The following is a 26513-nucleotide window of genomic DNA, read 5'->3' on the forward strand; positions in this document are numbered from 1 at the left end:
GATTCAAACCAGGTCTGACACCCACTCTGAGTTCACACCATGGCTAGGGGAGTTCACAACAGACCCGCACAACTGAAAATAACACAATTGCTCTGCCCAGCACTGCCTCCCTGACTAGGGGTCCACATTCCACCCGTGCTCCTCCATCTGGTGTGTAGGGAGACTCCTCCCCACACTTCTTCCCACATGCACGGTGCTCACTCTTTAAGAGACAAAACATCCCCATTTTGACACACCTCTCCCTAGAGAGCCCAAGGGGAGAGGCTGCCTGCACAGCTCGCAGCCCAGCGCAGTGGAGTCCACGAGGCAGCAGCAGTACAATCCTGTCTTCAGTGCCACACCCCTCCTGCTAAGGAAATGGCCAGCCCTCACCTACTAAGAAGGGTACTGTAGGTCAACCTTGTGCTCGATTCGCACATGTATTGTCGGCATCAATAACAACCAATGATGTAGCAGGCCCAGGCCCAGGCCCACTGCTCTAATTCTTTCTCTGGAATAAGTCTCCAACAGCAGTGTGGATAGGTGGGGCTGGACCAGGGCCTTTCTCACCTCTTGCTTTCCAGCCTGAGCTGGGGACAGACACGGCGACCTCACACTTGAATCTAACAGGCCAAGAATAAGTCATCCATCCCTCAGAGCCACTCACTGGAGCTGCTTAAGTCTGGTTTGCCCTTACAATCTGTGAGACCAGAAGCATTTTAATAGAAAGAATCAGGAAGAAAATGTTAAACCAGAAATCAGTAGGTGTGAGGCTGGAGCTGCAGTTTGGCAGGGCACCTGAGCAGCATCAGCATGCAGGAGGCCCAGAAGGAAGAGAAGGGTGGCCCTTCCCCCACGTCTCACTTCCACCACGTGGGATTGAGACCAAGCCTTGGCCCTCTGCCTGTCTTGGAAAGAATGGATGTCATGTTTTCCACTGAGGTAGCAGAACCTATGAACCTCTTCTACTAACCTACTCAACACAGGCCCTTTCTTAAGCCAAGCTACCACCTGCCACCCAGGAGAACTGGCACATGGCCCTTCTGCCGGGGACATCCTGGCAGACAGCAGTGCCAGCCAGGGCCTAGGCTGCAGGCCTCACGCTGTCCTCTGATCACCTGTCCGCCTCAGAGCTCATCACTATATGATCTAACACAGAAAGGTGAGGTGGGGGAGGGGTGAGACCAGGCTACAGGAAGTGGGCAAGTGACCCCCTCATAGCAATAAGACACTGAAAGTGACATCTCAACCCCCCACCACCACTCTGATGGGAGGAGGTTTGAACCAGGGGAGAAAAGCCTGGCCAGCTGATAGGGCCACTGCAAGATCTACTCTACAAAGACAAAGGTGTGGCAGGAACCAGGGGGGGCGGCTCATCTGCCCTACCAGGGCCAAGTCTTACAGAGCAGTTTCCCCAATTTGCCAGCAAACCTCAGAGAAAAGTCAGGCCCTGAAATCAGTCCTGCGTGCCTGGTATTGCCAGACTGAACTTGCACCTCCTCATCTCTTCCAGGCCAGATATTAAGCCTCACTTCCACCAAGCAAAGGTCCTTGGTTAAATCAGTGGCGGGTCTCCATAGCCCCTAAAGTTCAGTGGACACAGAACCACACTACTTAAATGCCCAGACCTCAGAGCTGCTGAGTTCCAGTGCATCCCTGGCAGCCCCTCTGTGCTCTGGATGCTGACTTCCTAGGTGCACCTGTACCGTGAGGAGCAGCCTCCAGTGAGTAACCGAGGCTGCTGTCACCTCTCCTCAAAGCCCTCTGGTACCCAGAATTTCTGCACACCATACCCATGACCTGGGCTCTCCTGCTGTGTCCAACCTGCTGATATACACTCAACCTGGAGACATACATTCTCCCATTACATTCTGAGCCGGCTAAGCAAGGTGGTTCCACAGCTTGCCACCTATGGCCTCCATGTTAAAGTCATGCAGAAAGGTAGACTTAGTAAGAACCTGCTCCAAGACAATGGTCTTTTGACAACCTCAATATTGTCCCTAAAAGACAATCTCAACATTGTCTAAGCTTAGAGGGAAATCGATGCTGAAATTGCATAGAGAACATGCTATTTCTGCTTGGGACAAAGAGCTTCTACAACACTCCAGAGCCCCAGCAGGACCATCCAAGATCCTAGGTGAGCCAGGTTGGCTGCCATGTGACCCTCAGCGAAACACAAGTACAGTATCTTGTTTTAGGAGGATTTCTGCTCAGCTTGAATTGTTGTTGTTGTTGTTGTTGTGTTTTTCGAGACAGGGTTTCTCTGTGTAGCCCTGGCTGTTCTGGAACTCACTCTGTAGAACAACTTGGCCTTGAACTCAGAAATCTGCCTGCCTCTGCCTCTCAAGTGCTGGGATTAAAAGCGTGTACCACCACTGCCCGGTTAGTGTGCGCCACCACTGCCCAGCTTTTAGGAGGATTTCAACTGCAAGAAAATTCTCACATTTGTCTTAAATTATAAGAAGCAGAAATACCTTCTCAATTGTAACATTGAGATATTCATTCCCAGAACAGTGAGACACACATCCACAATATTCCCTCCAGACAGCATGCAGAATGTTCCTCCTGCCACATATAAAACACTGAAAAAAACACTCTAGCCTTGGCTTTGTCCAGAAGTGAGGCTTCCTTAGTGCCAGAGCACCGCCACACCTGTCACTCAGTGGGTGCTGCAGATGAAAAACGTCACTTTAAGATCCCAGCTTGGACCTAATACAACCCCCAGAGGAGCAGCTTAAAAGCAAATTTAACAAGTGACAGAAACCAGAAAACGTCCCCAATTTTCTCACCAGCTATTTGAAATGTCACTTCTAAATACTGGCATCCCATAGAGGGAAAATTTTTTTTCCTAGTCAGAATAATTAATTAAGGAGTAAATTGTTGAAATCAAGCAGATACAATCCATGGGGCTGTTTGGCTCCTTTAATCGATTTCTTCCTAAGGATAGACAGGCTTGCAATTTAAAATAAATTAAAGCTGTTCCCTCATTCTTCAGAATACTGAAGAACAGCAGTCCTAGATGCAGGTGGCTTCCATTCCGGGCTGCGCAGGAAGTAGGGCCTGGTTGCTGTCCTTTAAAGGACTGTTACGGCGTTCCCCCAGTTGGCTCTATCAGAGGCACATCTTCACAATTTCATACGAGTACTATATTTACATCGCGTCTACCACACCCTCTTTCCACTCCAATTCATGTGTCCCAACTCCTAAAATTCAGTCACACACACACACACACACACACAACCTGCTAAACCCATTTGTTGCTGCTTGCTTATACAAGTGTTTGGGGTTGACTGCCTGGGCTTGGATATCCTATGAGGGCTTATCCCTGACAACTGACATGAGGCAAGTCATGAGTTGCCTGTGGTTCTTCAACTCGTGGTGGGCCTTGTGAGCTCTCCCTGTGACTCTGACAATCTCTATCGAATACTAGCCTATGACAATAGCAGGCGAGCTCTCCAGCTGGGGCCAGCTGAGAGTGGAGGCTGGGACCCTGGTGCTCAGGTGGCTGCATTTAGCATAAGGCAGAAGCCCAAAGTCACCAAGGAACCAGCTGGCTACAAACACATCTCACAGTGAAAAGCTTCCACACTGTGGAAGAGATGGGCCGTTTGGAGGCAGGGTGGTCAGGGTGGCCTCCTTCCTGTTAGTTATAGAAATGTACCACCTTAGCCACTGCAGAGTGTGCAATGTGTCCTAACACGTTTAGATTCTGTGTGTTCATCACTTCTCTCCTTGACTCTACAAACCACAGACCCACTGGGTAGCTCCTGCATTTCTTCTCTCATCCCTCTCCATCTGCTCCCAAGGCTCTGCTTGCCCGGGCCACTTTCAGTAAAGGGGGAGCAAGCCATTTCCTGGCCTCTCCACAATGCACTTGAGAGGCACACCCATGCTGTACCTATGTTGGAGCTTCGGGCTTGAGGGTTATAGCCTGGACATCATCACTCCTTCCAAATTCAGGTGATGTCCCTCGAATGACAGCCCTTAGGGACATGTGAAAGAAACCTGTTTGGGGGTGGGAGAAGCAGAGCACCAACTGCATAGACAGGCAGAGCCACCTAGACAGAGAGAGAACTGAAGCCGAGTCACTTGGCAGGCCAATGCCCAGATGCCTGAGAAATACAGGCACAGTGAGGAATGGGATGGCTTTAAGCTGTGGTCAAGGTACACTGGGAAATGGGACACTTTTAGGCAATGTGGCATCTGCATGGGGCAGCTCTCTCCCAGCTGGAAGGTATCTCTAAGAACTGGAATCCGTGTCTGAGAGATGGCTCAGCAGTTAGAACATTAGCTGCACTTCCAGGACCTGAGTTCAGTTCCCAGCACTTCGACTGCTAACACCCACCTGCAAACCCAGATTCAGGGGATCTGATACCCTCTCCTGACATCCAGGGGAACACCTACAGACACACATATACCAGAGAGAGAGAGAGAGAGAGAGAGAGAGAGAGAGAGAGAGAGAGAGAACTTAAGAATTCCATTGGCACAGTGCCTAGGAACAGCGCTGGAGAGCTGGGGAGGCTTCTTGTGTGTACAATGCAGACTTAAATAAACAAACCCAAGTGAAAGGACACTTTCAACGATATGGAACACCCGAGTCCCCAATGCACAGTTGATGACCTGCCACAGGTCATAGCACTATGGTTCCACTTTCAGAAAGGAGTCTGCCTCTTTGCACATACATACATGAAAATAGACACACATGTAAATAGACATTTATAAACCAACCCACCCCAACCACTGCAGGTAGGGAGGAAAGAGCCACATGCTGGCTGCCCCCAAGTGGCTAGACTTCCTTCTTCTTAGTATTTATGTCCATTTACATATTGCTTGAAAGGACTTTGTCTGTCTGTCTGTCTGTTGTTGCTATTTCAAGCAGAATCTACCACGTAGCTCAGGCTGCCCTTCATAGCCATTCTCCTGCCTCAGTCTCAGAGTTGTTGTGATTAGACATGCATCACCATGCTACATCTGTAAGTAGTTTTTGTTCATTTTGTTTTGAGACAAGGTCTCACTGTATAGCAATGGCTGGCCTAGAACTTGCCATGTAAACCATACTGGCCCAGAACTCACAGGAATTCACCTGCTTCTTTCTGCCTCCCATGCTGTAACTAAAGGCTGGACCTGAAACTGCCATGCCCAACACGTGTAAGCAGTTCTTAATACTTACAAATACTTGCCAGCCAATGAGGGAATCCAGATGGAACAGAATGGGATTACCCAGCTAACAGAACTGAAGCCGGCGAGGATCCACTGAAGAGGACGGCAGGGATTGTGAGCTGAGGGGGCCAGCAGGAGGCTGCAGCCCACATCTCTCCAGGGCAGGTCTGTAGCTGTCACTGGTGCTACCACTGCCACTATGGATCAGTGGGCAGCTCTCTCTCTCTCCCTTTGAAGCCTTGGCGGGAGCTGCTGCTGACCTCACATGCTGGATCAAAGCTACATCTAATCTCCAACACAGCTCCGGCGACTATGAACCAGGACGTGGAAAGGGCCTATGGCAAACTCAGCAAGGAGGAGAAAGGCTTCTGCCTCCTAGAGAAGGAGGACAACAGGAAACCTAGCAGACCCGTGCAGGAAAAGCTGGAGGGAGAAAGGTCCTAAGGACAGGACAGCAGTCACAGCTGTGGAAGGCAGTGCAGGGTCAGCTCACCTCTGCTGGGCTTCCTATACCAGCAAGAAGGGAAATCCACTCAACACAAGCAATACCAGACCCGGGTCAGAGCACACTGCTTCATCTAAGCCAGCCAGGCTCAGCCCCACTCTGACCACCAGTGCTCGGCAGTGTCCCATATTTACCTCCTGGAGAAACAATACTGAGGCCTGAATTCTTGCAGAGCATGGACATGCTATGATTCACCCCAGAGACCAGACAGGTTCTGATGACCCAGAACAATTCATGGAGTAGATGGACTTAGACGGGTGATGTGCAATTCCATCCCCCAAGAGCACAAACAAGGACCAACCGTGACACACACACACTTCTTGCGCTTACCACTCAATAAGGAAAAACTGCCAGCCTGGCCCATGGGTCCCCATAAAGTTAGTTACATACTTGGAATTCCAACAGGGCTCGAAGGCTAACAACTAACTTCAAAACTGTTCAAAAATGTATTTGGAAGCAACCCAAATGTCCTCTGACAAATATGGGAACAAATGGAAGTGTGTGTCCCTACTGTGGACCTGCATACTCACAGGAAGACACTAGTTCATGTTGCCACAAAGACCTTGCAACACAAAGGGTCACAGAAAACCATGTGCCGCAGGTTCAACATGCATGCACACACTCACTCACTCACGCATGCACGACTGGGCCGGTAGCCCTGAGAGGTTTAGGAAAGGTAGGTGAGGGTGAACAAGAGCCAGGAAGCATCATTCTTCATGGTCTCTGCTTCAATTCCCGCCTCAGCTTTCTTAGGGATGAACTGTATATCATCTGTAAACCAAATAAGCCTTTTCTTCCCTCAAGTGGCTTTTGGTCATGGTGTTTATCATCATAGCAACGGGAACCAAACAAGGACAGGAACCAAGGAAGACAGTGTCCGTTCTGGGTTATGGGTCAACTCACCTGATGCCGGAGCAAAGCTCATATCCCATTCTAAAACAGTAGAGCTGTCTAGGAGTGGTGACGCACACCCCTAACCCCAACACACAGAGAGCAGAGCAATCTGTGGGAGTCAGGGGGTGGGGGCAGCCAGGGATATAGAGTGAGACCCCGTCTCAAACTACACTAAAACTAAAGTGAAGAGGTGGAAGTGGAAAGAGACTCATCTCTGCACCCCACTGTCAACCCCAGGGGCCTCTGGGATGCTTCACAGCACAAGCAAGCAGAGAGAGAGATGAAGACCAGGCAGGGTGGGCAGTGCGAAGGTTAGTCGTCCCTGTCACTGTGCCTAGATTTGGAGTCACTTTGGAGACAAATCTCTGGATGCAGCTGAGGATAAGCAGAGAGGATTTATTATGCCAAATATGAACGCCTATCCCATCAGCCTGGGTCCCAGACGGACAGCGAGCACTCATCGCTCTTGGTTTCCGGACTGTAGGTGGGATGTGAGCAGCTGCCTCAGGCTCCTGGCACTAAGCCCCACCAAGATGGACTCCACTCTTAAATCATGGGCCAAAGTAAATCCATCTTCCCCTAAGAGACTTTTATCTAGGTATTTCAATCACATCGAAGAGAAAACTAGACGTAGGACACTTTTCCATTCCCCGCAGAATACTTAAGTCAATCTGGGCACTACCAGCAAGGGAAGAGTCACCTCTCTCGGTGACTTCCCCAACTGGAAGGGCGGTGAATTGTAAGAGACTGCCATCTACACCGACACAGCTCCTAGCAGCTTCTCCACAGCTGGCTCAAGCTGCCCCAGCACCACAGGAGGTCAGCAGCCAAGGGCAGTGTGTTCTCCATTCAACCCAGTTCTCCGTCACAAACAGGGTCAGGGATGAGCATCCCAGCAGGGGCGGGGGGTGGGGAGAGGAGGGGGCATATCTCCTCTCACATGGAGGCACTGTGGGGGAGAGGGGCTTCAGAATATGGAGCAATGGCCTACTGGCCCTCCACACACTCGCTCACAGACTGCACAGCAACTCTACACAACTAAGGTGAGACTTCAAATCGGGAAACAGCGTGACTGCAGGAGCACAATTCTACAACACTCTGGGATCTCTCTCTCTCTCTCTCTCTCTCTCTCTCTCTCTCTCTCTCACTCACACACACACACACACACACACCCCATTCTGGAGAGGGAAGTCCCCAAACTTAAGATGCTTCTAATTCAGTAGTTTCATGGCCATGGAACCGCAAGGGTAAAACACTGATGTGCCGACATGTGCTGTTGTCAGTATTGGAGGCTGGAAAGCAGCAGGGTTATGGACATACACACATGTGTGGTAAAACTACCCTAACCCTCAGCCATAGGACGTCAGACACAATGAAGAGAGCAAGCTCCCCTTTGTATGTCCAGAGTCCCACAGAAACCCCCATGTTAGTAAATAAACACCCCAGGAACAGGAGTGAATTACTTCTTTTTGCGTTGTTGTGAACGGGGTCATATAGATCCGCAACCCACCCGCCTCCTCAAACATTATAGGCTATTGCCATTGCTCTCGGTTACCCCCAGAACATACTGGTAAGCCCCGATTGCTGAAGATGCACAAGTCACAGAACACAGGGACATAAGGCTGATACTCTCCTGGAAGCTTCGTCCCTATTGGCTAGTGTTCATGCTGCTGGAGGGCATCAGGGAAAAAGTAAGCCTCATCTCTCCAAGCTGTGAGCCAGCAATTAGTTATCTTAAGTTATAATGACTGATGATGGGACAAGCTAGGCCCACGGGTACAATAGTGACACACGCATTACAGAATTACCAACCATTTTTTTTATTAGATCAGAGGACCATTCCATGAGATAGAACATATACATGGCACTATTCAAGGGGCCAAGAACCTGGTGAGGTAGGTCAAAGGCCATTCCCAGAGAAGCTCTACTTGCAGTAGACTCGGAGAACCACAATTGGTTAAAACTCAGACTGTAGTGCTCAGTCCTACCTAAGCCAGACTCCCTGCAAGGCTTAGGATCTTTGTGGGCAATGGGGCAGGAAGCTCCTTAAGAGCCAGAGGTGGTTTGTAACACAACAGGACAAACGTCCATGTGGACTCACAGCAACTGTGACAGCACGCGCAAGACCTGCGCACGCTCCTGTCAAACCAAATCTCATCACAGAAGTGGGGAGGTCAGGTGGGTACCCAATCCCACACCTAAGTGAGGAGCTACTGGAATTTGCTTGCTGCAGGGACATGGGAGGATCAGGTTTCTTTAGTGGTGTGACCCCTGACAGGGTGAACACATTTTAAGGCAGTGAAGCAACCCACACTGGACTTGATGGGGGGTGGGGGGTGGGGAGCTAGATGGGAAGAAATGGATGGTGGGAAACATGCTAAAGGAAGGAATTAGGGAGGGGGGATAAGCTCAAAACACATTGTAGAAAACTAGAATTAATAAAACTATTGCAAAAGTAAAAATGTTCCTTAGTCAACTTGTCTACATGCATTGATTAGATGGGCAAAATGCAGGTCCCACGTGTGACCAGAGCCCCGATCCAAGGAAAGCACCAGGACTCGAGCACTGGGGCTACCACCACCCTTTTCTGTAAGAGACAAAGTTCCTGGCTGAGGACATATCGATATCTGATTGCTGCTTCTCCTTTATGCACTGCAACTATGTTTCTGTCTGTCTGTCTGTCCAGTTCTGAGAGGGCTAGACTCCACACGGATTTCTTTTCTTCTAAGATTTCTTTTTCTTCTCACATATGTGTATATCGGTCTGAGTGTGTGCAGTGTGTGTCGGCCAGAGCCGCTGTAAACCCCCTGGAACTGCCCCGTGAATAGTACCATGTGTAGGTTCTATCCCCTGGAGTGGGCCTCTTAGCCAATCAGAGTGTGATTGGTAACTCCCCTAACAGCTGTGCCACTGCAGCACCAGTGAGCCTGTCTTGTTAGGTTAGTCAATGTAGCTAGCAGGGGTCACAGCTGAGATTAAGGAGTCAGCCAGCCATTTTCTTGAAAATAAGCCAAATGGCTGACCACTTCTAAGAAAGGGGCAAGTATAAAATTCCAGCTTTAACACAAAAATTATAATGGAAACTTGAATCAGGAAGTTTCCATTTGCACCATGAGTTCCTGGGGACAGCAGTGAAAATCATGAATGGGATATTTAGATTTCATGAAATCAAACTTGTCAATGTTCAAAAGGTCTAGGAACTCAAACTATGTTCCAAATGGCCGATTAAAAACCCCTCACAACTGTACATGCTTTCCCATCCAGCGTAGCCAACTTTTAAGAAGCCATGATGGGGCTCAGAGATGGCTTACCGATGAAGAGTGCTGGTGTCTCTTGCAGGGAACCTGACTGAGTTCAGTCCCCAATACCAGCGTGTGGAGGCTTACAACCAATTCCAACTATAACCCCAACCTCAGGGGACCCACAGCCTCTTCTGGCCTTCTTCCCACACACATGGCACATACTCACAAAGACAGATACACAATAAAGTCTTTAAAAAAAAAGAAACAAACCAATATGGAAGCAGGGCTCTTCAGAATAGAAGAAGCTGAGGCAGGAGGATCAATAGTTCCAGGGCACGAGGAAGACAATGTCTCAAACACATACAAACATTGTGTGCATTGCCTGTCACTCCAGTACAGGGAGGTTCAAAGCCAGTGTCTAATCCTGTCTCAAAAACATACACCTTGACAGGGAAGGGGTGGGGTGGGGTGGGGCAGGACAGAAATTACTGTAGCTTGAAAACCCCTGATGCAACTGACTTGGGAGAAGAAGTTTTCCCAATTTCCAAACATCTGTGGCTATGTGAGGAGCCATCTTGGGGATAGGACCCAAGTCTAAATGTGACATTTGTATTAGTACTTCTGCTCAGATGAATTTTGCCAGCACCCTGTCATCAGGTCACATGTGCGATTCTCTCAGGAGACCTGGAATCCGAGGTATGAGCTGATAGTTGCAGGTTCTGGTCTCCACATTAGCAGTACACCCTCAGCAGTGTGCAAAGGCCATAGGTCTATCTGAGGCAGGCTGTTTTCTTCTATGTGTCCTAATAATGAATGCCAACCACAGCCCTTTCCAGAGCCAGCTCCTAAGAAAGCACACACACACACAAGCTACACAGTAACTCACATTTTTCTTTAAAAAACCATTTCATATATATATATATATATTTTTTTTCTTTTTCTTTTGGAGACAGGGTTTCTCTGTGTAGCCCTGGCTGTCCTGGAACTCACTTTGTAGACCAGGCTGGCCTCAGAAATCCTCCTGCCTCTGCCTCCCGAGTACAGGGATTAAAGGCGTATGCCACCACGCCCGGCACAATAATGTTTATATTGATATATATTTGGCATGTTGCCTCTTAAATATATTTCCTTTCTGCATGGTTTGGGTTTTTGTTTTGTTTTTCTACCCAGGGTTTCTCTGTGTAGCCCTGGCTGACTTCAAACTCAGAGAGAGATCCACCCGCCTCCGCCTCTTTCGTACTGGAAATAAACACATGTACCGCCACACTCATTTGGGTTTGGTTGGTTGGTTTTGAAATAGGGTTTCAGAATGACTTCAATTTTGAGGTCTTCCTGCCTCAGCCTCTCAAGTCTTGGGGTCATGGATACGGGCCGCTACACCCAGTATGTGGGGGCCTGGGGACCAAAGCTAGGCAGACAACTATAAACTGAACTACATACCCAACCATTTAAATCCCCAGGTTCCAGGCTAGCACAAGCACTGACTGATAAAAGGCCCCAAGAAGAAAGGGTCTTTGGAATCCTTAGTAGCAGAGACCCCTCTGCTCCACCTGAGCCACGGTCTAATTCTGTCATTATGTGACAATGAATTGTCATCTAGACTTTCTCAAAACCTCAAGAACACAGGCTGGGTGTGGGGACACACACCTTCCAAGAGGCAGAGGCACAGCCAGGGAGTTCGAGGCCAGCCTGGAAAGTGAGTTACAGGACAGCCAGGGCTATACAAAGAAACCCTGTCTCAAAAAACCAAAAAAAAAAAAAAAAAAAAAGACCCTATCTCAAAAACCAACCAACAAGAACCACCTGAGGTGTCTCTGAGGAAGGCTGGAAGGCACAGGTTCTGGTCCTGCAACTCTGACACACATGGACACCTAACAAGAGCCCTGGCAACATTCTGCCCACCCCATGGAGCCCAGGTCCAGTCAGTGGGGAGCAGCTTGTTTTCTGTCCTGCTACCTAGTCCACCTGTGGAAACCTGATGACTGAGCTGACCCTATTATTCAGTGTGAGGTTCTGGGCTGGGTCTCAGGAAGTCAGAGTGTGGAACACTGTACCAGAGCCCCTGGGAGGAAGCCACCACCTGACACTGAAGGTCATGAAGGGCGGCCTTGTTAGTCACGGGCAATTACCACAGCCCAGGGGCTTTTGAGCCTGTTCGTTCAAACTGTCCTCTGACTGAGCCAGTCATCCTCTGCTGAAGCCAACACAGGACAGGGGGTGGGGCCAGGATGCTCATGGCATCTGTACCAGCTCTGGATTTTCAGAACCCCAAAGCTAGGAACCAGGCACCTATCCTGCCCTTGGTTTTGAAGTTTGGCAAATCACTGTGTCCTCCACGGTTATCTGGTTATTACAGTTTAAACAGCTATTTATTGAGCGCTTAGCTCAAGAGATAGCAAACATTGTTCACTTCAAAATACATAATCGCACCAGGGAAAAGTCGCTGAACAAACAGGGGTGTCTGTGCCCTCAGAATGGGCAGACAACCCTCCCCGCCTGGCAGCCAGGCTCCAGGGTGAAAGGGCAGTTCCATCACGTACCTACCTTACCAGGCCCCAGGCCCTGCAGGATGGGCCAGGGAAACTGAGGGCTGTAGCCCACATTTCATGGCAAGGTCACCCAATGCCTTCTCCCAGTTTTTTGTTTTGTTTTAGTTTAGTTTAATTGTGTAGTAAAAAAAATCAAAGAAAGAAAGAAACAAACCAAAAAACCAAAACTACAGACTGGGTACGTAGCTCAGTTAGTAGAGCACTTGTGAGCCTAGACCTGGATCCCAACAGCCAAAGCCCCTGGGAGGCAACACAGGCACCACCTTCCTTCTCTAGGCTGTGGAGCTCCAAGGCCAGAACACACAACTAGACTAGATGCAAATGGTCCTGATGGGCCACCATCCTACCACCTAAAAGGTCCAAATCAGGGGACGTCCCAAAGCAACCTACAGAAGCAGGCTCCCAGCCCACTCCCACGAGAGTCTCCAATCTCACAGAAAGTCAAGAAATGGAAAGCATCAGACACTTTAACCCTCCACAGTGTGACAGTGTGCCCGTGAGCCTGGCAGCAGCAGCAAAGACCTATGGGAATACAGGCCAAGAAAAGACAGTTCCCATTGCACTCATGAGGTCACAGTCATGAGCCACACCAGCGCTTAGAATTCAAAATACCAACCTCAAAAAAAAAAAAAAAAATTAAACTAGTGGTGGTGCATGCCTTTAATCCCAGCACTTGGGAGGCAGAGGCAGGCGGATTTCTGAGTTCGAGGCCAGCCTGGTCTACAGAGTGAGTTCCAGGACAGCCAGGGATATACAGAGAAACCCTGTCTCGAAAAAACAAAACAAAACAAAACAAAACAAAACTTCAAGTGTGTGGTGGTGGTACAGGCCTTTCTTTATTCTCAGCATCTAGGAGGCAGAGGCAGAGGCAGAGGCAGAGGCAGAGGCAGAGGCAGAGGCAGAGGCAGAGGCAGAGGCAGAGGCAGAGGCAGAGGCAGAGGCAAATCTCCAAACCAGCCCGATCTATTTAGTGAGTTTCACGTCAGCCAAAACTACATGGTAAGACTATTTTAGAAAACACAAAATCGCCGGGTGGTGGTGGCATACACCTTTAGTCCCAGCACTTTTTTGGTCTCAAAACAACAACAACAACAACAACAACAACAACAAATCAAAAAAGAAAACACAAAATCCATTTGCTCTTTAACAAAGACCTTGGAGGCCCCAAAATAGTTCCTAATATGGGTCCTATGCTGTGGACCTGACAGAAGTCAAAGATGCAGGTCCAGCACCATTCTCCCCTTCAGGAGGCCTTGGTTTATAAGCCAGGGTGACCTGTTGAAACACATATTAATACAGTTTTGGTGGTGGGATCACTCCCCACCTCAATAGTTTAAAGTTCCCAAATGAAAGACAGTTAGCCTTATATTTTGATATGCCTTAAACAACACAATAGCTGGGCCACTGCCTACCCTCCATTATCTCCTGCCGATAATCTTGAGTTACTACTCACTAATTTTATGTTCTATCCAGCTGCTCTGGACCCAGCTGGCTGCCCTGCTGTGCTGCGCCGTGCTGTGCTGCTCCTGGCTCCTTCACATGGTGGCCATGCCTCTCTGTCCTGCCCTCACAGGCATGGCATCTCTCCTCTCCTCCACACTCTCCCCACATGGCAGCTCCTTTCCCCTCTTATGTGTCGGACTCAAACGCTCTCTACATTACTAAGAGAAACCATGTCTGTTCCTAGGTGCATGGGCCCTGTCTTAGACAGGATTGAATTAGGATTCACTACTAGGTTACACAGTCATGTGTCTGCTGTCTTTTCCATGGCTTTGTTTAGAAAACAGCTTCTGACAGCATCTGACCAAATGTCTACAAACTCATATGCAAAAACAGAAGATGCTATTCTTGTTCAAATAGGAGGTTAGAGGAGGATGAAGGCTCCATCACTGTCCTTCCAACTAAAATCCCCCATCTGCAACTCTCAGCCTTTTTTAGGTTTTGAAAAAGCTAGGGATTGATGGGAGCCCCGCTACACAGCTCAGGAGGTTCTCTTGGTGGGATTCACACGGTATCATCTTCAGGTTCTGTGCCCCATAGCCCAAGTCAGCCACCACTTCACCAGCACCCAGACCACAATTGGCATTCCTCAGAAAAGCCATGGCACCCCTTCCCACTCTCACAACCGCAATTAAGGATGTGTGTAGCACAGCACACCTCCACCCAGGACTCTGCAAAGTCATTCACACTTGCTCTACACATAACAATACGACCAGTGGGACACTTATTAACCATGGGCCGTTAGAACCATCAGTCCGTGACTTGATATGACAGCTACACATTACTAACGGCCACAGACAAAGTACAATGCACGGTACTAATTATTCTGATGCTGGAGGTAATTTCCTAGGAATGCACAGCAATTCCTTGTAATAACAGTAAGGAGAGCTATTGCAACTCCCACTTTACAGACTAGGAAAGAGACCCAGGGAACTGACTACTGAGTGAAGCGGGATGGAAATCTCGGAAACTAACCATCTCCCCAGGGTCACTCCAAATGTGGGACAGTATCTTCCCTACCTCACCTTGGATGCAGTTCGCACCCAGAAAGGAGTCACTGTAAAAAGGTGCAGGTGTTTTAGCAAGGAGTCTCTGTGTGCAAGCGCCCTGTGTTTTCAGGGAGTCAGCTTGTCCTCCATGTATTGAGACCTAAGTCATGCATCTTCTTCTCTCAGTAATAACTTTAACTAAGCAGATGCCAGGCAGGCAACAGTGAGACACTCCAGGCAGGGCACTGCAGCACCACCCTCAATACGTGCGAGACTCAAAGAAGAGAGCCCCGAAGACTGACAGGGACAGAGCAGGACAGGACAGGCACTAAGCAAGGTGCTGACTGCCACAATGGATGTTAGGACCAGACACTTCAGCTCTCAGGAAAGGAGGCTTCACAGAGCTGCCCCCACCCTGTGCCATGCTCCCATCTGATCTGAGACCGGCTGACACCAGCTTACTTTATCTCCTAAGTTCTCTGAAATGAACACACATACCTCTTGATTATGAAGACCAGAAAAACACCAGATTGAAGGCAACCTGGCTATGGGGACTGTACATGCTCAGGAGACTGCCAGGTGTTCAACAAAAAAGCCATGGGACCAAAGTGCCACCTCTCAAGAAAACGCCACTAACTTCCAGGCCTCATCAGTGCCACACAGAGACCAGAGGAGCACATGCCAGGCTACACAATGACGTGCAGCAGGTGGTTATCCCTGGTCTCAACAGCTACTGTTGCCAAGTTGCCAACCACAGCTTGGGCACACACTTGGTGGCAACTGATACTCCTAGGGCAACACCATGGTGGGCTGCCCAAGTCAGGGCTCTCAGCCTCCTCACTGTTCAGATTTCAACCACAACACAGTAGTCATGTTGTTCTCAACTACAGACTATCCATTGCTGCAGGAAGAGCTGGATGCACAACTAGAGACATGCAAGACAACAGTGGTCTACAGTGATGTAGAAAACACAGGTCAGATGGCAGCTGGGGGGAGAACAGAAGAGGCGCCAAGGATGGTGCAGGTGAGTGTGTGTGTCTCACACCTAACTGTGACAGGCAGGACTACAACAGACAAGACAGATGGGAATCACCACAGCCCCAAACCACCACCCAGGGATCATGCTGGAAAGGGCTAAGGACACAGAAAGTGAAGTACAGAGAGCTGACGTCGCAGAGACCAGCCTGTGCTAAGTGGAGTCGGATGGCTGTGCCCACCTTCAGCAGAAGTCAAAAGACCACACGCCCATGGCTTCCTGGTGTCTATAACTGGTCCCCTGGTAGGCGGGGTGGGGAGTACAACGCGGGTGCTTGCAGGTGCATCCCAGCTACACCCTTCTCGAAGGCTGCGGTCATTTCAGAGATTAAAGAACCTCTGCTTGGAGCTCAAGGCCTGGTTTCTGTCCCCAGCAGGAGGAACGAGGGACGAACAACTCGGCAGGTGGGGACTGGTGACTGGTGGGGGACTGGTGGAGCCGCTCTGCCCCTGACATGGGCGTCAGGTACGGACACTGTCCTTAAATTTTCTCCTCTGCTTTTCTGAACATTTTTATTTTTTTCACAACTAAAAGCCCCTTACCACTTTTTTCCCCAAGTTTTTTAACACACAGCAGCTTCCACACCCATGAATCTATCCAGCGCAACCTGGCTCCCGTCTTTTGGAATGGAGCAGGTCTGTCCTGCCTCCCTCTGTCTCTCGGTCCCCTCAGGCAGAAAGCTGTGCCTAGTTTCTTACCTGTGTTTACCTACTCTGTGAGGACCACGTGTGGTCACCCACTCGCGTGGCTTTCCGCTGGTGGAGCAGGAGGCAGCTTGCATTCAGCAGTACAGGGCTAGCAGCAAATACTCAGACGCTAGGACCCAGACCAGGATCCCGGACTCTCGGGGTCCTACCAATAACTCATTAGTGTCTAGGCTACAAATTCTACAATGTGTCCTAATGAGATAAGTGTGCCTTATCTCTCTTTGGTACATCTTTGAAATGTAGACTTCACATTTCCCATCAGTTTTGATGCCTACCTAATCAATTAGTCTTATCAAAGAACCTCACTTTCTAAACTGAGCCTTGTGGTCCACACCTGTGTAATCCCACAGCTCAGAAGACAGAGGCAGGAGCATCAGGGCAGCTCCTGGCCAACTTCAGACACGACTCTGTCTCAACTTCCCTTAAAACAACAACAAAATCCTTCCCTTTCTAAAACTCTGTGATGCCAGTGAAGCCACGCCTTCATGGTGACGCAGGTAGAGGAAGTGAAGTAAGTTCTCCAGGAAATCACCTCCCATACATGGTAACTGTTCAAACAAACGGCAACACGAGGCAACCAACATCATTCAACTACCAACCAATCCCTTTCTCTGGGGGTACCCTAGCATTTATAGATCCTCTGAAAAGGTCCCAGAACGCCAAACATCACCACGTGCAGAAACAGATTTGCAGCTGGCAAAACCACGTACTTGCTAGAACGTGAGGCAAATCAGTCACCGGCTGTGGACACTCTGAAGCAACCCCATATCCCACACCTGAGATTAAAAAAACAAAACAAATCCCCATATTTCTTTTTTCTTTCTTTCTCTCTCTCTCTCTCTCTCTTTTTTTTTTTTTTAAGGTTTTTCCAAGACAGAGTTTCTCTGTGTAGCCCTGGCTGTCCTGGAACTCATTCTGTAGACCAGGCTGACCTCGAACTCAGAAATCTGCCTGCCTCTGCCTCCCAAGTGCTGGGATTGAAGGTGTGTGCCACCACGGCCCCGGCTATTTCTATGTTTTTAAAAGAAACCAAAATTCTCACTACACGTGTGTTATTTGCCTGCAGGTAGGTGCCTGGGGATGCAGACAGTCGAATCTCCCAGGAGCTGGACATAGGCAGTTGTGATCCTCCCAGTGTGGGCACTAAGAATGAAACTCAAGTTCTCTACAAGAGCAGTATGTGTTCTTAACCACTGAGCCATCTCTCCAGCCCCTTAACTGGTTAAATGCGTGTTACGTAAACTTCGCTACTTTTTTTTGAAAGGCTGTCATTTTGAAAGTACTTCCCTGCTCTGAAGTGTCAATCCTTTTTCTTCTTTCTGTTGTCAGTGCAGACCCACTTGAACCAGATAGATGAGAGCAATACACCACACTGCACTGCGTCCTGCTGGGTCGGACTAGGGTGAGGGCCAGAAAGGACTTGCCATAGGGCCAGTGGAAGCTCCAGGATCCATCCCAGAGGCCAGGGCTGGAATACTAGGGAGTAATGGCAGCCACCTGCCCGCCCAGCTTCTGAGGTCTGGCATAAGATGGATGGATGACTTGGCAAGATTCTTAACACATGTCATTCCGCAACATGAACTCAAAAACACCTCGCTCAGTAAAATTAAGCAAGAATAAAACAAAAACCACATTTCAAATAAATGTTCTTTAGAGTAACACTTGGTACCCGCAGTGTGCTTTTGAGGGCTGGTCTTGCACGCCCTGGGGCAGGCACCATCTCTCCACCCTCCCGGTGGCAGATGATAAGTGTCCTGCCCTCTCTAGAGAAGTGAGGCCCAGGGCTCAATCTCCTATAAACCCCGAGGCAACTCCTTGACACCACAGGCAACTAGGATCCTCTAGGGAGGGGTGACCCAACAGAATGAAATTCAACTCCCTCCAGAGGCCAATCTAGTTCTGCATTTGCTTGACGCCATGCGCACACATGTACCACCACACGTTCCTCTCTTCCTTTTATCTCACAGGGCTGTTTTTTCAACCCCCCCCCCCCCACAATGCCACCATCCAGAGAAACCAGGCTCCCCAGTCAGGACCCCCCAGATCACATCCCCAGCCAGGACACCTATTATTGTCCTGGTCATCACAAAAGGAGCCTCTAGTCTAGCTGTTCCCAAGCCTTGAGGCTTCAGGTGCTTAAAAATGCACAGCACGGTTGCCATAGCATTTTGGGGACTCCTTAATGGTAACCTAACCATGATGCTCGAGCAGTGATTAGGGAGCACTGGTCCTAGGTTATACCTTTAAGCTTTTTCAGGAAAGAGGAGGGGCAGGTAAGCAGACAGACAAGCAGATATACTTAACAGTTCAGCTTATCTCTCATCTCCGAGGCTGTGCGGAAGGCAGGAACGATTCTCTTAGGCCCATCCAACCCAGGCTTCTGGCCTAGCCCCACTCTGGCCAGCAGTAGTCTGGGGAATGCCTGGGGCTCTTTTCTACCTTCTCAGAGGTCCTCCTACTCACAGCACCTGGGAGACCCACGCCCCTGGCCACAGAAATCACCTGGGCATGGCCTGGATCTTCCGGGAGCAAGCAGAGAAGCTGTGGGTCTCAAAGCCTTACCCACATCATCTGGCTTTTCCAAGCTCATATCCAGCACTCACCCCAACCTCAAACTGCCCCCTTCAGCACCCCAAGCCTAATAACCGAACCCTCACCTCAAAGCCTGCAGATCATCCCCCCTTATTCCACCACTGGCAGCAATGCCAGTTAGGACACCATTGTATCTGGCCTCTCTTCCTACCACGGCCATGAAATGAACTACTTACTGCTTCCTGGCAGTTGTCATGGTGAAGGTACAGCTAAACCCAATGCCTGCCCAATGTCCAATGCTGGACCGTGTGCTGGGTTCACACTCAGACCTCATGCAGTGCATAGACCATAGTCCCATAGAGACTCACTGCCTACTAGGACGATGCGGCACTGGCTCAACTCCTCTCACCCCTGCAGTGGTTCGAATGAGAAATGTCCCTAGCTGTGGCCTTGTTAGAGAGAGTACATCACACCTAGGGCTTGATTTTAAGAGCGTAGAGGGTGCTATTTCCATTTCGCTCAGCTCTATGCTTGTAAATGTTTGAAAATGCGAGCTCTGTTTCCTGTTCCTTGCGCCATGCCTCCTCATCATGGACTCTGACCCCTGGAATCATAACCCCCAAATAAACCCCCTTCTGTAAGTTGCCTTGGTCAGGGTGCTTTAATCACAGTAAAAGAGAAGTAACCAATTCGGCCCACACCCATCACCACCTCCTTCCCCCAGGTGAAGAAGGCTGGGAGAGCTGACAGAGAGGTCCCTATGACTAGCCCTCAGAGCCTGTCACCTCCCCCATGTTCTGTCAGTCTTCCCACAACTATAAAAAAAAGGGTCCATGCAGGCCTAGAGAGATGAATCAGCAGTTAAGAGCACAGGATGCTCTTCTAGAGGACCACGGCTCAATTACCAGCACCCGCAGGGCAGATCACAGCTGTCAGTAACTCTATATGATACCCTCACCCAGATATACGTGCAGGCAAAACACCAATGCACTCAAAATTAAAAGAAAAAAAAAAGGATAAACAATAAATAAAATTTAAATTAATAGGTGGGGGGTCCAAGGGTCACTCCACTCAACATAATTCCTGACCAACCAATCACCTATGATTTTCTTTTCATTCCCGTCCCAGTATGGCTGCCAGCTCCTGCCCAAACACACATGTGGATAAGAAACTGTTGGAGGATTTGTCCAAGAGCCCGACCACCCAGTGCCCCAGCTCTTGGGTAGCAATTTCTGCCCAGGCCTCCTCCTCCTCAACATTCTCTGACTCCCACAGATGCTAACCTGGCCTTCCATGGTCCCATAGTTTTAGTGCCCTATTCCCCAATTCCTCTCTCTTTAAACCATTGGCACCATTGGCGGCTTGCTCTCCAGTGACCCACTCAAGATGGTTCGTTCCTAGGACTCAGCTTCAAATGGGCTCCCTGGGAGTCAGGACCAGCAGAGACAAAGAGCCAATGACACCTGCGCAGACACACATGGAAACATGGGGAGGCAGGTACTTCTTAATGCTCTTTGCATCACCGGGTTAAGATTCTGCTCAGTCGTAAGCATGTCTAAGAACTGCCTGACTGGAACTCCTATCTGGATTGGCACACCAGCTCCAGAGCATCACTTACAGGCAGTGCTGTAGTCCTAGCTCTGCAGGCTAGGCTTCAAGCCTGGCTGGCTGCCTTGGGCAACCACCAATCCTGACAGAATGCTCCCAAGAAGACTGGGGACACATACATATAACTCCACCTTCAGTCTGCGCCACAGGGGAAGGGAACGAATCCAGGTCACAAAATCCATGAGCAACCCATTCAACCTCTCACAGGCTCCACAGAGAAGACCAACTCACCACGCATGCCTAAGACCAACTCACCACGCATGCCTAAGAGGACAGAACTGAAATAGATGAACACATTCATCTGTCCACTGGTTCTGCTGAGGCCATGGGAAGACCAAGAATGGACCTTGTTCCTGTCAGCTGAGTGCCTGGTTGCCTCTCACACAGGTGGTAGGTTCCCTGCTTGTGGCTACAGCGGCACATTTTGGTACAGCATCTCAGAGACACCTCGTGTGCACCTTCAGCCCTCAGGACTCCAGGTGAAATCAGGCCTGTCGATCCTGAGCCCCAAGCCTGCCCTGAAGATGGCCCTCTGGGTCTGCCTGCAGTCCCAGCACCTACCTCACTTGACTGGAGAAAGCTCCCAGTTTAGATGAAGAAGAACCCTGCTCGGCTCTACTGAGAAACAGATAGGAGAGTTCAGTGTTTGGTCTCAAAGAACAAGGGGACCAGGGCTTGCCCTTAGAGGTGAAAAGGGAAATTGGTTCCCTTTAACCATCCAAAGTGAGAGGATGGCAGGCTGGGGCTGGGCCAGCCTAGCCTCACCGCCCTTAAGATAGTGTGCTGGTGGGGCAACGCAGCAGGGTGCAGACAGTTGGGGTAGATAAAGGGAAAGAGCACAAAACACAGAGCAGGGCTCCTCACCTCACACCTGAGCCCAAAACTGGGGAAGGAAAAAAAAAAAATCCACCCTGGGCAAGGGCGTCGTCCTGGCTTTGACTTTCTGTGTGTTGAATAACATGTGTTGAAAGTGTAGAAACAGGCCATGGAAAAACAGGCTCCTGAGCTGGAGAGATGGCTCAGCGGTTAAGAGCACCAGCTGCTTTTCCAGAGGTCCTGAGTTCAATTCCCAGCAACCACATGGTGGCTCACAACCATCTGTAATGGGATGTGATGCCCACTTCTGGTGGGTCTAAAGACAGTGACAGTGTGCTCACATCATAAAAAAGAAAAATTAAAAAAAAAAAAAAAAGGACTGGAAAGATGGCTCAGTGGTTAAGAACTGACTGCTCTTCCAGAGGTCCTGAGTTCAATTCCTAGCACCCACACGGTGGCTCACAACCATCTATAATGCGATCCGATGCCCTCTTCTGGTGTGTTTGAAGAGAGACAAAATATTTTTTAAAAAAAGAAAAAAATATAGGCTCCTGCAACTATGAGTTTTACATTCAAAGTGACCTGTGCAAAACAAAAACAAAACAAAACCCCCTCAGGACTGGGCTGGAGAGGTGGCTCAGAAGTTAAGAGCACTGACTGCTCTCTCTGCCAGAGGTCCTGAGTTCAAATCCCAGCAACTACGTGGTGGCTCACAACCATCTGTAATGGGATTCAATGCCCTCTTCTAGTGTGTGTCTGAAGACAGCTGCAGTGTACTCATATAAATAAAAAGTAAATAAATCTTTAAAAAAACAAAAAACAGAACAAACAAAAACCACCCTCAGGACAAGGGAGTCAGAATGAACATGAGGGGGTGGGTCTCCATCAGCCCCTCACAGAACAGGAAAGCAGGCAGGAGGACTCTGAAGGCCAGGCAGATAGTAAAGCTGGTAAGATGGCATACATTCGGATCTCCCAAAAGAGAACCAAAGCAAGTTGAGAGCCGGCCCAGGATATATAATAAGATGCCGCTTCCAAAAACAAAACAAAACAAAACAAAACAAACAAACAAAAACCAAGAAAGATTTAGAAGACAGGAAAGCAAATGTACATAGTCTACTAACTTCATATTCTAACATCAATTTTAGGGGCTGGACAGGTGGATCAGCAGTTAAGAGCACTGGCTGCTCTTCCAGGGAGGACCCAGGTTCAAGTCCCAGCAACCACATGGAAACTCACACCTGTGACTCCGCTTCCAGAAGATCACTTCCAGAAGATTTGATGCCCTCTTCTGGCCTTTAGGTCAATGTACACATGTGGTACACATACATACATACATGCAAACACCAACCTACATAAATACAAATAGATCTAAAAAGCAAGCCAATTGCAATCATGTTTCTGCAGCCAAGAGAACTAGCATACCAATGGCAGTGGGCGGTGCCCACACCGTACCTTCACCAGCCCACCAGGGTGACCTGTGATCCCAAGACTCAGGAAGCAGAGACAGGAAGATGAGTTTGAGACCAGCCTGTTTATAGCCCAGGGAGGGAGGGGCGTGATTCCCTGTATTCTACTCACACAAACATGTCCTCTGGAATGTGTCTAAGGATGTAAAGGGAAAGGGACAGCTGACAAGACCAGGACATTGACAAGCGCAGGAGAAACAAAATCCTTTGACACCTTGCTTTCAGGTTTGTAAAATTACTCCACAGTAGAAACTTCTTAAAAAATTGTGTGATACAGTTCTTACAATAACAATTCATAAAATTTAAAAAGGGGGGGGGGGGAGAAAGAAGAGAAACATTTTTATCATTCTGGCAGCCCCAGCCTCTTGACTTGTAAAGAATAAAACCAATGGTGTTGACAGAGACACTCAAAAGTTACAAAATGTTGCTTCTTCAGAATGTGTAAGTCAAAGCTTTTCCATCTTTTCTCTTGAACTCTTATTTAAATTCCCCGACAAGCTACTGGGGGGTGGGGGGAAGATTTCCCACAAGTGCTCAGCCACCGGCTGTGCGTTCCAGCTGTTGGCAGAGCTTTCCCTGCGGCACACACAGGCCGCCAGGCTGCAGTGGTACCCTCAGACAAAACTGTGAATTGGGGAGAATGGGAGTGGGGGCAGGGCTAACCGCTGCCATCCGAGAGCACAGCAATGATCAAAGACTCAGTCCTGATTGGCAATTTCCAGGGTTATTTTGTAGCAAATACTCTCGGGCTCTATAATGCAGGAACACGCCTTGCTGGAGGCAAAGCTCCTCCCAGACAGTTTAAGATCCTTGGGTGGGTGGGTGGGGGGACCCCACCTAGAACCCACTATCTAGGAAGTTTCAGTATGGGTAGGGAATTTACCTTCCGGAAACCACTAACCAATCCCAATAGCACAGGAAGGAAAAGAAAAAAAAAAACCCTATGAGGTTCTGAACCTTGGCCCCCAATGCTACTAACCTCACACATCTAACAGTATTTGTGACAGACACAATAAGAACCCACGGTGAATTCTATTTTTAAAGTTAATTTACTAAGTATTTACTTCCCATCAAGCTCAGAAACAGCAAAAGTCTGTCACTTTTCTATAATTCAGATCCAATGGTCTTCCATTCTCCTAAACTTGGAAATATGATGGAGTCTCTTTGACGAGATGGGGGCGGGGGGATTCCTTGTAAACAGAATTAAAAGCCTTGATATGTACAATAAAATGGAGCTGCACTCCAGGCTTGCAATTACAGACACTGGCCCACCTGAAACTTGAGTTCCTTCCCAGCCCGCCATTGGCCAAGAATTATCCTACAGGCATCTCTTTTCTCACCCAAGGCCTTCTTGGTTAGAGGGGACTGTCTCTCTCTTAGGCCACAATGCGGAGGCCCACGCAGCAGCCATCTTCAAAGCTGCCAGTGACCAAAATGAACCGGTTTAACCAAGAAAGCTACCGCATTCTCTTTTTTAAAAAGGCAACAAAGCTCTCCTTGCAGAACACACAGTAGGCTCTTACTTCCACCCTACCTAAGAGCTCACTGGTCTAATCCACACCAAACCAGTACTTCCAACAGCGGGTCAAGGTCAAAGGGACTGGGAAGCACTTCTAGAGGGGAGTGCTCAAACAGGTTGCCCTAATGCTTGCTGGCTCCCGGATGTTAAACGTCTCTGAGCCTCCACTGTCCGTCTTCAAGAAAGACCCACTGTGGCAAGCTGAAGGGATCAATCAACACGCGAAATTAACGAAAGCCTGGCCTCGTCCCCGAGAAAGTCACTAGAAATTGACACATTGGGAAAACGTACAAATTTGGAGCTAAGATTTGCTGGGTTCCTCCACAGCGCTGAGCTGGGGGGGTGGGGGTGGGGGGATTCCCAATCTGGCAAGAGGCTGCCGCTGGCCATTTCGCAGGGACCTCCAGGCCCCAACATCTGTCCCTAGGACCCGGGCACCTCCCAAGCGCAAGGTTAAAAGGGTCTTCAAATCGTTGGGAAGCCTTATAACGCATTTACAAGTTGGTCAGTGGGCATTCGAGGAGCTCTGTGACATCAGGAGCGGAGGCGCACTAGGCTCCGAAGCAGGCACCATAGGGAACCCGGGAGGATCTGGGAGGCTTCCAGACCCCACAGTGAAGAAGTCTGGGGAGGCCCCAGGGCCGAACCACTAGGTCAGGTGGGCAGCGGGGAGGGCCCGCGGGCGCCAAGTACAGCCTGGCGGACAAAGGGGGGCAGGCTGAGCCCGAGCAAGCGGCGGGGCAGCCGGGAAATGGAGCCACGTGCCTGGCGGGAGAAGGCGAAAAAGCCTCCCCAACACTTGTTTTCTCAACCCCGCGAGTAAACCGCCCTCCTCTCGGCTCCAGGAGCGGGGTGGGGAAATGCGTTCGTGTTTTTAAGTTTTCTGGAACTTTTCCAGAGAAACGGGCACGCTGGTGGGAAAGGGGTGCCACGGCGGCCACCCGCTCCGCTAGGAAATCGCAGGGCGATTAGCACTTGAATGGGGAGGGCGGCTGCCCGGCGTGAAACTGCGTCCCAGCGACCGATCGCGGTCCCGGGGCCCCGGGGTTCGGTTCCCGACCCGTCCAGCTCCCCGCCCCAGGCCCGCCGTGCTGGGCCCCACAGCTATGCGCTCGGGGACGGCGGGAGGAGCGCTACGGGAGGACGGAGACCCGTTGCAGGCCGAACCTGGGCCCCCGCACACGTCCCGGTGGCGCTGCTCGGGTGCACTGGGCCTCCCAGCCCCGAGGCCCTGCCCGGCCGCCCCGAGGCTACGCCGCGGCCCCACAGGCCCCGCCGCCCTCGCCTGCCCCGCCCGCCAACCGCCAACCGCCGCGGCACGAGTGCCGGGCGCCGCGCGGACTCACCGGGGCCGGCTCCCGAGTACATGGTGGCGTTGCCGAGGGCCGCGGCCGAGGGCCGGCCGCGCGCTCCACGGGCCCCGACGCCGCGAGCCGCGAGGAGCCGCCGGCCGCTCGATCCGCCCCGGCGCGGCCGCCTCGCAGAACAGGTTTACCCGACGCGGCCGGGGCGGCGGGCGGAGGCGGCGGGAGCGGAGGGGGAGGGGAGCGGGAGGAGGGAGGGGAGGAGGAGGGGCGAAGGGACGACGAGGGAGGGGACGGCGGGGAGGGAGGGGACGGTGGGGAGGAGGGAAGGTGGCAGGGAGGGGGGCAGGGGAGGAGGCTGGAGGCGGCTCGCGCCGGCGGGATGGGGTGGGGGGACTCGCGGTGGCGGCCCCCCGCGTGCTTGCCCTGAATGAGGGACCCCAGAAGCGACCCGGGGCACGCGAGCCGAGACCTTCCCTGCGGCCGAGCGAGGCGACGTCTGGTTTCCGGGCGCGGCCAGCCCGGCACTGCGACCAGAGTCGGAGTCCTCCCGCGCCGAGTGGCAGAGCCTCGGCCGCGTCCCGCCGCGCACCCGCCCCTGCACCTCGGCCTGGCTCTTTAAGTTATTAACGAAACGGCGACGGGAAGCTAGCTCCCCACCCAGAGCTTGAACTTGGACGCGGCCAGACCCGTGCGCGTGACCA

General features: G+C 50.5%; 1 protein-coding gene across 1 annotated transcript in view; it reads right to left on the reverse strand.

Moving 5' to 3' along the window:
* Positions 1 to 26038, reverse strand: part of Ago2 (argonaute RISC catalytic component 2) — an 85575-nt gene extending 59537 nt beyond the window's left edge. The window contains exon 1 of the mRNA XM_021183054.2: positions 25852 to 26038. Coding sequence (XP_021038713.1) covers positions 25852 to 25873 — 22 coding nt within the window. The 5' untranslated portion in view covers positions 25874 to 26038. The remainder of the gene's footprint in view (positions 1 to 25851) is intronic.
* Between the last annotated feature and the right edge of the window lie 475 nt (positions 26039 to 26513).

Source organism: Mus caroli, chromosome 15 (assembly GCF_900094665.2).
Source record: "Mus caroli chromosome 15, CAROLI_EIJ_v1.1, whole genome shotgun sequence".
Classification (NCBI taxonomy): Eukaryota; Metazoa; Chordata; class Mammalia; order Rodentia; family Muridae; genus Mus; species Mus caroli.